General features: G+C 42.2%; 3 protein-coding genes across 9 annotated transcripts in view; 2 read left to right on the top strand and 1 right to left on the bottom strand.

Moving 5' to 3' along the window:
• pag1 (phosphoprotein membrane anchor with glycosphingolipid microdomains 1) overlaps positions 1–5,089 on the bottom strand; it is a 40,418-nt gene extending 35,329 nt beyond the window's left edge. For 6 of the 7 annotated variants that reach the window (XM_031854250.1, XM_031854253.1, XM_031854255.1 and 3 more), the window contains exon 1: positions 4,814–5,089. The gene's annotated coding sequence lies outside the window, so the exon portion shown is untranslated. Of the gene's footprint in view, positions 1–1,092; positions 4,744–4,813 lie in introns of those variants that run through there. The other variant, XM_031854256.1, reaches the window with a different exon arrangement.
• A 2,820-nt stretch (positions 5,090–7,909) lies between these two features.
• mrpl53 (mitochondrial ribosomal protein L53) lies at positions 7,910–9,880 on the top strand. Its single transcript, XM_031854247.1, has 3 exons — positions 7,910–8,004; positions 8,638–8,750; positions 9,623–9,880. Exons 1-3 carry the CDS (start codon positions 7,910–7,912, stop codon positions 9,739–9,741), a joined length of 327 nt encoding a protein of 108 aa, XP_031710107.1. The 3' UTR covers positions 9,742–9,880.
• Positions 9,881–9,969: 89 nt separating this feature from the next.
• On the top strand, positions 9,970–12,729 carry fabp4a (fatty acid binding protein 4a). The gene is made up of 4 exons (XM_031854246.1): positions 9,970–11,316; positions 11,507–11,682; positions 11,805–11,906; positions 12,476–12,729. The coding sequence occupies exons 1-4, from the start codon at positions 11,244–11,246 to the stop codon at positions 12,524–12,526; spliced, it is 402 nt and encodes a 133-aa protein (XP_031710106.1). The 5' UTR covers positions 9,970–11,243; the 3' UTR covers positions 12,527–12,729.
• Positions 12,730–14,873: the final 2,144 nt, after the last annotated feature.

Here is a 14,873-nt window from a genome sequence, read left to right as displayed (position 1 = left end):
TCTCTCTCTCTCTCTCTCTCTCTCTCTCTCTCTCTCTCTCTCTCTCAGCACAGAAGTGAGGTTTGTTTCTGTGCTCCAGCAGAGAGAGAGTCTGCACACAATGCAAACTGCGGAATAGTCAAACACAAGCTGAAACACAGCTTCCTGTCTCAAAAGGTGTTGCCTCTCCTTATTGGAAGTGGAAGTTTTTTTTAAAACACACACAAGGTAGAAACAAATGTTTGATAGAACATGTCATGGATCTGAGAAACTCTCCCAAATATTGGATCCCGTGTATTTATTAACCTCAGAGGGAAGAAGCTGTATCTCTACTGCAACTTCCCCAAATAGATGACGAATCTTCTCTGGAGAAGGGATTGATCCTGGTTCAAAGATCTGATCCATCAATAAGTAACTCGTGTACTATTTAAACATTTTAACTAAGCGGAACATGGGGTAGTTCCCCTGCTTTGAATAAGCTGCTGAGAGCGTTTCCTGATCTTGCTGTGTGAGTATTCGTCCGCTATCTTTCTCAACGTGCGCTGCTTTTACTGCAGGAATTTGCACTTCTGAAGCGCGAACGCAGCAGATCCGTAAATTCTCGTCGAGTGCAAATCGTGAAGATTGTGTACTTGTGAAGAAGAGACACTTTGGGTGCTGTAATAACCTCAAATGGGATTAAAAAGAAAAAAAAAAGAAAAAAGCATAACAAGTGCCCTTTACGCTGCACAGAACAAACGCAAAATCAATCCTACGGCGGTCGAAGAGACCGAGAGGAGCACCAGCGATAACCCGGCTGATGCACTGGAGATCAATATTGGCCTTTTTTTTATTATTAGCACTGCTGTCTCGTGTTTTATTCTCTTCATCTGTCAAACCCTTCATCTAATAGCTTTTGACTGAACACTCTAATCTCTGCAAGCAGAGGAGACAAGACATGTTTAGCAAGTGCCCCTAATTTGGCTGTAGTGAAAGAAGAAGTTTAGCTGGTTCTCTACTTTCTCAAATGACAGACTTCATATAGCAAAAACAACGCAGATTAAAGATAGCGGGATGAATGGAATCTAAAGGATGCCAAATCACACTAAAATGATCAAAACCTTAAAGTCTTACCGAAATATTCACCGCAGACTGGCTGAGCCTTGAGTTCAAAAGCGCTTTGATTATACTGGCTTTCATGCAGGGCTGGGAATTGACACCTAAACCCCATAAAACTGCATTTATCTAATAATATTTGCAAAGTTCATATCAGCAGCTGACACGTATCAGCCCACGGAGGCATCCCTCAACCACAGCCTTGATGACTGCTGCATGGCCTCTGTGAGCTCCAGAAGCGTTTCCTCTTTTCTTAGACGAAACTTTAGGCTGAGTCATGTGAAAACAAAGCAGAGCCTAACGCCGTCCATGGCGGGGGTTTACAAATTGAATGTGTATTGAATATGCAAAAGTGGTATTTAGTTGTTTGGACCACAAGCGGGCACCACCAAACATAGAAATTCAATTCTGTGAAAGCCTCGTCACGGCGAGCGCAGCAGGAACTCCATGGGGGAAATAATTACATTCGGCTCCTCTGTTTTTGCTCTGGTCCAGATCAATGGAAGAAACAAAATGCTTTTCATAACAGAATCCTGCTTGACATTTAACAATTGTTCTTTGGTAGTCACATCAGTACACACACACACACTTCCTCTAGACTGGGCCTAACTCCCCCGAGGTGTGTGTGTCTCAGATGGACAGCAGGGCGTCCAGCAGGGCGTGCAGCTCCACTATTTGCTCACCGATGGCGGCGATGTGGATCTCGCTTGTCGAAGCCTAAGTGAGTGTGAAATGTGTGTAGTCTGCCTAACGACATCTTTGACAGCCCTGTGATGAAACCGTACTTCCACAGCAGTCAAGACGGAGCGGGATTATCCGCAGCATCACCGTGTTCTCCATCAGTCCAGACACGTCAGGACCAGTTAACGAGTGCAAAAAAAATGACAGCCAGCTGTTCAGCTCTGGTCATGCAAATGACTTTCTGCTAAGTCATTTCACCACGCGGTGCTGTGACTCAAAGCCTACATCAAGGATTGAACAGGCCTGCTGAGGTTAAAGAAAATGATTTGAATAGTTTTACTTAAATGCGTCTTAAAAGCAACTGAAATGCACTTAAAAAGGGATAGTTTGATACCGCCCCCAACATCTGTACGTCCAGTAAGAAGCCAGGAGATGGTTATCCAGACCTGCTGGAACCAAACGCCACCCAAAGCAGAGAGGGCTGCTCCGGGGAGGGGAGGGAGGAGGGCCCCGAGATACAAGCTAAGCTAACCCAGCAAGGACCTGAGGCTATACTCCAGCCTGTACTCCCAGCTGTCTGTGGTTCACAGAGACCCGGCTCCATCGTGGCGTCCCGGATCGAGCTGCACTTGACGGCAGGACGGAGCGCAGGACTCCAGTGGGGCGAGAGGAGGTGGACTCTGTGCTCACATGTTAAGATGTCGCTCAGAAGAATTGTTTTTGTTGCTGCCGTTTAAATTCCTCCCGATGCAAACTCAGAAATGTCCTACAGCAATGCAGTAAAGTTTTCTTGTTTTTCCTTGTGTCGCAAATGGGCTACAACTGCATTCCGTTGGGCATTCCTGTGTTGCATAACGACAATAGATGATCCCTGAATCATGAGCATAAAGAACAACACGACATGGCGGGCGGTCACCTGACCTGCTATCAGGTAGGGACGCGCTGATCCAACTCTTTCAGTGGCAACGATACTAATACCTATACCTGGGCTTTGGTTATTAAAAGAATAAATCATACACCAGGTACTATAGGGTGCCTCCCTATAGTAACATCTCTGAGGCTGTTTGGGGAAACGTTTGGACAGCTTGAGTGTGATCCTTTCAATTAAGGGCTGTGTGAACAAAAAGGATTTTACTCTCCGTGGACTTGAACTGGTGCATTTTTGTGAAAGTCCCCTTTTGCTCCTCACTCATCCCCCCCTTTTTTTTTTTTAAGTGCAACAGCTGCGCATACCCAGCCTCGGCTCCATCCAAATACCGGCATTGACAGCACGCTATGAATACGCTGAAGTTAAAACTGTCACAAAGCATTCGCCGTGCTGCTGTCCTCTTATATTTGCCGGCACACAGTCGACTGCTTAGAGAGTAACAGAGATTTAGTCATACACGGACATCCAGCTGCGTGTCTTTGACATGCGCGTGTGTTGTAAGCTGCAAAAAGGCTGCCGGCAATACAAGAAATGTCTTTTTTTTTGTAGCATCATTCGGTTCATTTTGCCTCCATGCTGGACTTAAACCCATGTGAGGGGTATTTCAAGAACACTCACTTTGGGCCCGGGTACGGATTTAGGATTCAAAACTCGACTGCTTGCCAGTTTTCGGCAGAGCGGTGGTTAATTGTTTTCACCATGCTCCTATGGAGACGTCGGGAAATACCGAGTTCATTAATGTTTAGCGCGAAACACAAGGAAGTGAAGCGAAAGGCAGAGGGAAGCTAAAAACAAAGTGCAAATTGTGTTTGCTGAAGCGAATGTCAACTTCTGTGACAGCCGGTTTGCTGCAGGCTGGATGGATGGCCTGCAAACAGCGCCTGTGCAACAACTGAACGAATCAGCACAGGCTGGGGGGGGTCTGTTGGCAGCATTTGGCTCTATGTGTGGGTGTGTGGGTGGGTGGGAGAGTGTTGGGGGTAAAAGAGAGAACCCGAAGGATAATTGACAGTGTGAAAAATGTGTTTATTTATTCGGCAGGTCAGCAGAGAGGAAATTCTGATTTACAGTTATAGAGAAGGATGTTTGTAGACTAGAGAGTGTGTGTGTGTGTGTGTGTGTGTGTGTGTGTGTCTCTGCCTCACCAAACATCACATATGCACATGTACAGTAGCCTATGTGTGTTTGTTCATGCATGATCTAAAAAGGAAGGAGAGGCCATGTACTTGTCAGTGTCAGTGAGGATGAGGCATGTTTGAGGTTACCCAGAGGGCTTAGCAGCATCCACACACATGACCATCCACACACTATATGGTGCTGTGTGTGTGTGTGTGTGTGTGTGTGTGTGTGTGCACTTTCAACCAGTAAATCTTTCAACACTGGGGAAGTTGACAGGCGTCTCAAAAACAAGCACAGGTGTATCTCGCTCGTTGTAAAAAAATGTTGGGGAGCCTTAAAAATAACACATGAAGAAGAAGGCCAAACCATAACAGACTTCCAGCATGAATACAGACCACGTTCTTATCATACATATATTAATATAGACACAATGTACAAGGAGGCACACAGGAGAACCTCACTAATCCTAGTATAAGTCCATTCATTTCAATAGGAATATAAAGGTTTGTGGTTAGATAGCACCATTATACAGTCATATGTTATAAACAATAAATTCTTAAAACATAAAATCCTAACGCAGCAGGAGATTGACAAACAGACAGGAGGCTACACACTACCAGCTTATTTTAAACAAGACCAAATGAAGAACGCAGAGGAGAGACAGCTGCTCCCAAAATATTCAAGTGTCACCCGCAGCATCAGCATCCGCGCGCTGTTTAACATGAACAGGACACACACACACACGCAACAATGTTTTGGTTTTTGAAGGCAACAAGTCTCTGTTCCAGCTCGACAGTCACCGCTATACTCACGTTCGGCTTCACTGCGAGCGTTCCGCAGTCACCACTACAGTGTACTCTCTGTCGGTGAAGTTTCTCCACACACACACACACACATATACATATACATATATATATATATACACACATTGCAGCAGTGATGTGAAACACAAGCAACCACAAGAACACAACTTTTACGCAGGAGGTGTGGAGACATGAAACGAGCGCTTACCAGAGAAAAAGAGGGCTATCCAAAAATAAAAAAATCTGCGTTCAGCGGCTGGTTGAGCAGAAAGTGTGGTTGGATTTGTTTAGTGCGCGTGTATCCTTCGTCTAAAGCTTCCGGTGCAACATTAAAGAGATTGATGGTGTCTGAAGAAGATGCACACCAGACATGCAGCGTCGCGACTCGTTCTTCACCCTGCGCACATTTCTGGACGTGAGAGACACACGGGGCTGTTCATTTCAGTCTGCCCCGCTCTGCGAGCTCCGCCAGGCAGCAGGACGCTGGTGGTGGGAGGAGGAGGAGTGCTCGAGAGAGAGAGAGAGAGAGAGAGAGAGCGCTGCCGCGGCGCGAGGCTTTGTGGGAAATGTAGTTCCCGGGTGCTGAAGCTCAAAGGGCTCCCATACTGGCTACTGGTAGATGTGCTGCTAAACTGTTTTTGAATTAAATGTCATTATAAACAAAACATAATGACGATAAACTTTATGTTGAATTTATATAGCCTATAAAATACAAAATACTAATGAAGAAATATTAAATACAGAAGGTTGAATAGACCACTATATAATGCATAAAAAAAACAAAAACACTGCTTCTAAAGCCTCTTGAGGCTGATTGGATTTGTGATTTGGGGCTACAGTATATAAAGAAAATGGACTTGACTATGTCCTAACAAACTTCTTAATTTTTCATGTCGGCTAACCACCAAAGGATCATATATAACTTCCTCAAAATTCAATGAAAAATCTTTGCTAATGCTCACAACTTTTCCCCGCTAAAGTGCTAACCTGAACATATTGCCTTGAGAAATATTTTGTTTTTTTATGATTTATGATCAACATGCTTAGTTATATTTCAGAGCAGAAAGAATCATAAAAAGAGTGAGAATTATAGTCGGTGATACTGTGAATTTGTGTTCATCACACTGCTGGGGTCATACTGTGACATCTGGGAGCTCCTTAGGGACACAGAACTTGAATAGTGACTGTTGTAATGAATACAATACTACCAAAGTGCTACTTCCTTGTTCATTATTAGTCTCGAGGGTGAACTACCTTTTTACCAACAGTAAATGCACTGGTATTTCCCCCCCCAAAAAACCTGGGTGTTCTCACACACATTGTCACAATATTTCCCAATTCATTCTCTCAGAAGCAGCTCATGTTACCTAAAGTGTGAATAGAAGATGGTATGTGAACTCTTAAACTGGGCTGTGACATATTGAAACATGTTATCCAACATCAAAACAACAATAGTACACCAAGAAGTAGAGGCAACAATAACAGAGTCCAGCAGCATTAATAGTTTAAAAAAAGAACAAAAAGCAGAACATCCTAAACACCAGTGCCTCCTTTTATCATTTCACAATGAAAATTACATTTCATGAGTTATTATTGTGCTCAGGCAGAGGACATGATAAATGAAATCCTGCACCAACACAATACCTCCTTTCTTTTAGGTCACACATCCTCTTGAGCATTCATTGTTTCTGAGCGCTCTCTCCCCCACTTTCTTATTGCCAGACTTACAGTACAACTACTTAATAAGTGTCTGTGTGTGTGTGTGTGTGTGTGTGTGTGTGTGTGTGTGTGTGTGTGTATGGGTGTGGGGAGTGTATAGGAAATGCTTCTGCCTCTTTGTAGCCGTATGTCTAAATTTAGAGCCCAGTGCCTCCACCGTCCAACTGTCACAGGCTGCGTCGGACTGTCGGCCGCTCAGGAAAGAGACTTGAGGCGTGTTGAAGTTAGTATGAATTGCAGAAGCTCGGGTGGGCTGATCTGAGAATAACACATTTGTTCGACATACGCCCTGAAAACAGGGCGGTTATAAATACACAGCGGCTATACTGAACAGAGGCAAAGGAAGCGCAAATGCAACGCAAATGGTTTTTTAGAAAACGGGCAGCTGAGGTGATATGCAGTGTTTTTTTTTTCCACATTTCTGAAAAAATAAGTCCAAAAAATATTTGAGCACTGACAATTACCAGTTGTTATATATATTTACTGATTTTTTAGTTTTTTTGATGCAAACAAAATGTGGCCAAGAGATGAACACACACTATTTGGCAACTTTCCCTTGCAAAAAAACAAGAGTTGTTGTTTTGATGTCATGCAGCAAACTGCCCCATTACACACACACACACACACACACACACACACACTTATTTCACAGAAGCAATTTATGCCATGATTAAATTTAATCATGGCATAAAGTGCTAACGCAATCAAAATTTAAATGCATTTCCATTTCTGACATGTTTTTATATCCTGACAGGTTTTTTACCTTTTTTTCATCTGCTGAGTGCAGGGAAGACCAGTTCCCATCCTCCCATGTCTATTTGATTAGGAGATGTGTCAGTTTGATTGTCGATTTGGAGCAGCACCTCCTTTATTGACTTAGTGCAGTCACAGACCCCCCTGTCCTCTCCTAACATAATTCTGCACTGTGACATCCTTTGTCAGTTGATTACAGGACGGTGCCACAGTCGGTTTCCCTGTGAGTTTGCAAATTAGCTTTGTCATGTTGTTGTGAACAAGATGGTGCTGTTTACATACTGTTGATCTTTATAAAGGCTGTTAATATCACTTCTAGTGATGTTATTTAACCATTAATGTGGCCTTGAATAGACACCTGTCATTATATGAGAGAGCAGGAATGGGGTTGTACGTCATTGATAGTGGTCTGATGCTCAGCGACCAACACACCGGGTCCCAGCATGTTATATATACATTTACACATAAGGTGTGCAGCATTGCCAACCATAAATTGCATGCCTCATACATATTAATGCTCCAACTATCAAAGAGCAAATACAAGATGCAAATCAAATGTTGTCACTATAATGAAGAACTATGAAGGTTGAAATATAAATCACTGAAAAACCAAGTAGCAGAGAATGAAAAACATGATGAACAGGCATAAAATATATAATTTATATCATCACACATTCCGACATTTATTAGGCCTCCATGGTTCTAATACAATCAACTGTTTCCCTCCCAGTCTACTGCGTCACACTGTACAGTTATTTATCATCTGGCGCCCTCTAGTGGCCCGCGTGAGAAGCGCCGGTCTCTGCCGAGGTTAGAGTTCACAGCAGAAAACATGGCGGCTCCCAGCAAAGCGACCGTGGTTCTGAAGGCTGTGAAGAATATAGCGGTCCAGTTTTGTCCGTTTGAGTCTAATGTCCGGTCCACGCGGTAAGAAGTGTGTGTGAAAGTCTCGCTGTGTATGGGGAGTCCTTTTTGTGTCAATGGACTGTGTAAAAGAGTATTTTTAACAATGAGGTGACCGTCTGCGACATTGTTTCCAAAATAGTTAGCCAATTCAGTTTTTAGGTTGTTTATTTACGTTGGCTAACAACTTGTAATCATGATTAGTTAATTAATTACAGCTGTGTTTGCTCTGCAGTGACACGTCAAACTGTCCGGCCCGTTAGGATGCTTGTGTTAACCCTTTGAGCTGTGCTATGTAGGAATCAATAGAGATAACGAAACTTCATCAACCAGTAGGAGGAATATACCTGTAACCTCTCCCACCCATAGGGTGCAACAAAATGTAAAGGACAAGCACAGTGTGGACACTTCCACACAGTCCTCACATGAGGTCTAATCAAGCATAATAAGTTGAAACACCTGGGTTGGTGAATAATGTTAAATGATTGTGTCTGCTGTCTGTATTGCAGTAGGGGGAGAATAAGGTAGTCAAGTAAATGTAGCAATACCAAATGGTAAAATACTTGTAAAAAATACGTCCAGTGCACAGTAGCAAAAAAATGGAAATATTCATGCGGTAATGTAATCGGTGTGTAACTCGCTCCTCTTGCCTTACAGGGAGTTTCTGGCCATGGTGGGCTCAGAGAGGGCCAGGTCTACCAACATGAACTGTGAGGTGATATCGGTGGTGAGACACGACCAGTCTGCGCCCGTGGTGGACATCACTTTCTGTAAGTATCGCCTGACCACATTCAAATGTGTGGGAGAAGGTATCTCAGCGTGGGACTTTATGAAGCAGTGTGATTGTGGCCGGGGTTTTGCATTTGCAGTTCAGGTTAAACCACTGAAGATATGTCGAGTCACAAACTGTCGTACAGACGTTTAAAAAAAATAAATGTTATATCCCCATGAAGCCGATTTATGTTGTTTGTGAGTTTTTATCTCTGAATTTCCCCGATCATGTTTATGTAGTAAAGAAATTACAAAAGGCCGAGTAATTATCAAAGAGAAGATTTAGAATTTTGCATCTGTAAAACCTCAAGCAGACGATACTAAAGAAATGTTTTAACATTGACACACTTTTTGGCTGAGACAGTTAAAGAGAGATGGACAACGAAAAACTAAAGGCATCATAATGCATCTCAACACCTAAATTACATTTTGTCATATTAACGTCCTCAGAATTGCTATTTTTCATCTTTTAATTTCGACTATCTAGAAAGAAACTACAGAGACTTTATCTATCCTAAGAAAGTCACTTGTGCCAGTGCTTGAAGAAAACATTTGACCTGTTTTATGTTATAATTGCTGTAGGTCCAGATGGGCTCTGTCTTTAAAAACAGTCCTTTAAGAGTGCTCGTGGGTTGTTGCTTGTCGTGGAGTTTCCTGCTGACGGTGTTACTGCATGATTACTCGCACACAAGGAGGCAAGTGCTTGTCAAAAGTTGAGATGTCTGTCACAGGTCAGCGGAACATCGTACGGATGATGCCCGTTGTGTATTACTCGACTTCTGCTCAGAGTTAACCTTTGACCTTTCCGCTTGTTGCGCTCCTCATACAGAGACGAGTCGTCTCCTCGTGTCTTTGTGTTTCTCTGCTACAGTAGACGGAGACAAGCTGGTGTTGAAGGGAGCGAAGCTGACCAGCAGGGAGATGCTGAACGCGTTTCAGTCACTGTGCACGGCCAAGGACCTGCAGGCAAAAATTGCAGCAAAGAAATAAAGATCCTGGTGTGGAATGAATCTGTATGTAGCTGTGTATATTCTGGGATTTTTATTATTAAAGTATTTCATTTAAATGTGGTTTCACTGAAGCTTTCCTGCATTGATTGTGCTGTGAAATAAAGATGATACTGAGTTTGCTCCTCTTCCTCAAACTCCTCCACCAGCGAAGGATCAAATCCTACCAGATGTTCATCGCTATCAACATGAACTTCACTGTCGAATTGAAAAAGTACGGCACCCTCTCGTTCAGGGGAAACCATTAGCCCCATCAGCTATGCTTATCTTCTTCATATTAAAGACTTCAATTGAAATGCTCTAGCTGCTAAAAAAACATGCTGTGATCAGTACAGTCACGGTGTGACCTTGCATAATGTGGCATTTTCCTGATAAAAGAGATCCTTCCAGCGTTTCAGAGAACATTATGCAAGCTCCGACCTTTGACACAGCAGGCTTAAATGTAATTTGGCACAGCTTTAGATGCAGCCCCAACTGTCACCCAGGCACAGATAACTGAAATCCTCTCCCCTCTGCTAGCTACTCTCTGTCCCATTAGCATCTGTAACTTTATGGGGTTTTCTTCATGGATGGATTATTATTAGTCACATAGGAAATGTATTTTCACCAGTTCCTAATAGTTTACCGATAAATAACTGTTCTTATATGCTGGCAAATATGATTAGTACCACCTCCTAATGCGTCACCCTTTGTAAAATGTAACTAATGGCTTAATTAACAGGCTAAATAATGTATTGATGCGTTATAGATAGTTATAAATGTAACTAATCTATCATTAAATGATGAGGTTATTTTTATTTATGACAAACCAGTCTGTTTTTAATATTCATTTACAATAAATAAGTGAATAAAGATTTTTAATTTCCAAGTCTACTGTTAAAAATAATAAATCGTTAAATAGATTTTGCTATTGGCAGCCGATATGTACAAATATATGGTTGAACAACCGGGCCAACCAACATGTGTTTTTCATCTTATAATTGATCTTTAAAGCATTGGTAAGTTATTCATTTCTTAATATTAAAGGTATTAGTAACCATTCATAATCCCAGGGGAGGAATACATAATTGGCAACAGTCCACCACTACATCTCCCATGAGGCTTTGACAGTGTGCCACCTGCTTTAGACTCATGGAATGTGTTGTTTCTGCATGCTAACAGAATAACCGTTGTTTCCATTGGTAAAAATTACAATATGAGATATTAAAAATGCCCATTTAATCTCAGAATATAAACAAAACACCCATGACGTTTCGGATTTTGTTGTTTATAAGGAAACACATTTAGTGACACAAGCTAGTAGCACGAGGGACGAGAGGCGGGACGCTGAATTATGTGACGTCGCAGGCTGTGATTGGTTCTTACAGCGTCCCTGGACGTTGGGCTGGCCCTTTAAAAACGGGTCTGTTCCCACACTGGAAGAACATTGAACCCAGAGTCACTCCGCTGCTTGTTACCAGGGATATCTCATCAGACACTGCAAACATGGTTGAGAAATTTGTTGGGACGTGGAAGATGGTTTCCAGCGAGAACTTTGATGACTACATGAAAGCAATTGGTAGGAGTGGGTGTAAAGCTACTGTCAGTTGTTGCTTAATTGTGAATTTAATTATGCTTACTTGACTATTGATTTCATGTCATATTGCTCAATTTGTGCAGTGTCTGTACATATGTATAATATTATTTTTTTCTGTCAACACCTTCACTGTGTTTTATATTTGATGCATTTCTATGATCTTGCTGTGCAGGTGTGGGCTTTGCGACCCGGCAGGTGGGGAATCGGACCAAGCCCAATTTGATAGTGACCGTGGACGATGACGGGATTGTATGCCTGAAGTCTCAGAGCACCTTCAAAACTACTGAAATCAAGTTCAAGCTCAACGAGCCATTTGAGGAGACGACCGCAGACGATAGGAAGACGAGGGTTAGTGCGGTCTGAGAGAGAATAACCACCGCAGAGTGTGTGTGCGTGTGTGTGCGTGTGTGTGTGTGTGTGTGTGTGTGCGCGCTGGAGGTAACGGCTTGTCTCTGTTGTGTGCCCTCCAGACCGTGGTGACTCTGGAGAACGGCAAACTTGTGCAGAAACAGAGCTGGGACGGCAAAGAGACGAACATCGAGAGGGAGATCACGGATGGGAAGTTGATAGCGGTAAGGATGAACTTTTCTGGGAAATTAAACCAGCCAATTTGGTAGTAATTTAGCAACTCGCTTTTATAACTTTTTTAATGTGTCCAATAAGTAATGTAAAAGTGCTTCATCACTCATAAGCATCCTTGCATTTCTTTTTTTTACCACTTAAATAAATTCACAGGCTCTTTGCATGTTTTGATTCGTTAATAAAAAGGCTTTCAATGCAGATTAAATATGTTCACTACCACTTATTCCCACCACTCCTCTGCCCACATTCCACATTCCACGAGAGAATAAAAGCGAACTTGTATCTTAGGGTAAAAATAATTTGCTTAAAATGTCATTCTACTACAAGAAATCCTAATGTAACAGTGGGAAGTAATGCAATTAAATACTATAATGACAAAATAAATCAAAGTATTTCCTTATGTGGACTAGGAAGATGGCAGTTGGTTTATATCACTAGATATTTAAAAATGAAAAGAATATATACTGTAACATTGACTTTGGAAACACAAATATTATAGAGTTCTTCCACAAACTCAAAACTTATGCAAGAATTCTCTCTCTCTTCCCCCCCCCTCCAGAAATGCATTATGGGAGACGTGATCGCAGTGAGGATGTACGTAAAGGAGTGATGGGGTCCCTTCGGCCCACTCAAAGGATGCATTGCCAGATGACGGGCTCAGTTCAATGAGCGCAAAAACTAAAGTAAAGGCGTGTCCTGCTCTTTCTATTTATCTTCACTGTGTTGCCAAAATCAAATTTCTGTGCCTCTGCTCTCCAACATGACACATTTGGAATTGTTGTGGTGATTTGAATAAAAATTAATGAAAATGTATCAAAACTGCGTCTCTGTGTTCATTCAATGTTAAGTAAAGGTGTTTTTTTTTAATTTTTTTTTTTTTTTATTAAAGTCCAAATTCAATTATAACATTCTTCAAAGCATTCCAATCATCAGGGCGTGCTGAGGAATGCTGCACAAAAAGTGCTCTAATGGGAACCTAATCTGACATGCCGATTTCCTGACTTTAATGCTTTATTCCCATGCTTGGAGAATATTTCTGTAATCATTCCACATCCACTCACTTTTTCCAGTAACTTTGGCTTGTGCAGTCCTTTCTTGCTTCCTTATTTTGGTCAGAGGACAAGCAAAATGATTCAAACATATTCCCTATTTAAAGGTCACGATGTAAAAGTCAGCCATCCTGATGATGTGTGCTGGCAGGGACTCCTGGCGGAATGTGAACTCTTCTTTAGAAGTATTGAGCGCATCATGCGGAGAGGTCAGTGAGGAAATGTATCTCCTCTTCCATTTTGGGAGGTCAAACATTTCCCGTACTGGCAGGTGTGCGTACATGGAGAAACTAAAAAGCATTATGGGTAATTCCCAGTATTTGGCCACTGGATAAGTGTTTCAGTATGTTGGGTTGGGGGATTGTTTCCCACGACAGGGAAAGTGGGACGATGGCACTGATTGGACCTAATGGCCAAAACAGGTGGAACTCTCGTTTCTTTCTGCTGGGACAGTTGTACCGGCAGTAGTTAAGGAAGGCACACCGTGTTTGTACTTTGGGGAGCGCAAGTGGATGATGTCCCAGTGGACGGCTAGCAAAGGTCACCAGAGTAAAAGTGTTAACGCCTCAAAGACATTTCCCTTCTACACCAGACGAGCCTTTTGGTAACGAACCTGAACCTCTGCGACGTAACACACGGCACAAGTCTCAAACGGTTAAAGGAAGTGCAACATCACAGCTTATGTCGACAATTCATGTGCGTGGTCCTTCCTTAAATGAAATATACAGAGTTCTAACATTGTCATTATTATAGTATATTGTCCTATATAAGGCTGTGTTTTATGAAATTGCAACAAACAAACCGACACACGGAACATCTGGGTCCAGGAAGCGTTCGAGGAGTGTTTGTTTCTGGCTCTTCACATTATATAGTGAAGCTGCTATCTACCGTTGTGTGCACTTCGCTTTGGAACTGGAGTCCAAAGGGTTAATCTAAACATGCCAAAATGGGATTCTGTTTTGCCTTTGTTGGCCATAAGGAAATGTGATCTGTGGTAAAAGACACGGCGATTTAAAAAAAAAAAAAAAAAAGACGATCCTTAGTGTTTGCTGGAGTGGATTATGAATCATCTCACATAGATTTGAATGTGATGTCAACAAGGATATTACTAAAAGAAAACCTTGCTTCTTTCATACATGCTGTGAATGCTCTGCTATCCATTACTAAATTATGTCTGAATTCAATTGAAGAGCTGTTGCTTTTATCTTGTCTGTGTACATTCTGTGTCTGATGCTGGGTATTCTGTATGCACATTATAAAAGCACTCTTAAAAGCATGGTCGTTTTCTCACAGCCAGAGAGAAGAGATCACATCTGCTACGGATTGACTTACAGGTGCAGCGCTTGTGATCCACAGGCGTCGCCATCACTCTGTTTGGATAACTGCGGGGATGAGGCAGATCTCCACCTCCCTGTTTTATCTCCCACATCTTGATTTGATGGACTTCAGTGTTTCCTAATTAATGGAAAGTTGAGCTTTTTTGTAAGTGGATCTCAGTGATACAGCTTTTAGCAATGTTCCACGAGCTGCAGCTTCAACATTTTAATAGACGGCAGTTGGACAGTATAAAAAACATACAACCATAAACATTAACAGTGAGATAATACGCTGTTAGCCAAACAGGATATAAAGGGAGGTATTCCACTGGAGAGGAAAGGTCCGATCTTGACGAAGGCAAACCTCCCATCAGGAAAGTGAAAATTAGGAAACTGTTAAGGAAGGACAATGATAGCTGGAAGCCTGCTGAGAGTTAACTGGCAGAGGTAGACAGCGTGAAACAAAGGGACCGCAGGATAAGCGTCCATTAGGACAGTTCTTTCAAAATCATGTACACGAGAATACACTAAGGAATGTGGCATAAATGTTATCTCGCTAAAAGTAACTCCTCATACAATGTAAGCTGCGGAT

Source organism: Anarrhichthys ocellatus, unplaced genomic scaffold, assembly GCF_004355925.1.
Source record: "Anarrhichthys ocellatus isolate YVR2014 unplaced genomic scaffold, GSC_Weel_1.0 scaffold14, whole genome shotgun sequence".
In the NCBI taxonomy this organism is placed as follows: Eukaryota; Metazoa; Chordata; class Actinopteri; order Perciformes; family Anarhichadidae; genus Anarrhichthys; species Anarrhichthys ocellatus.
The sequence above is the reverse complement of the archived record's forward strand: the minus strand, read 5'-3'. Positions and strand labels throughout refer to the sequence as shown.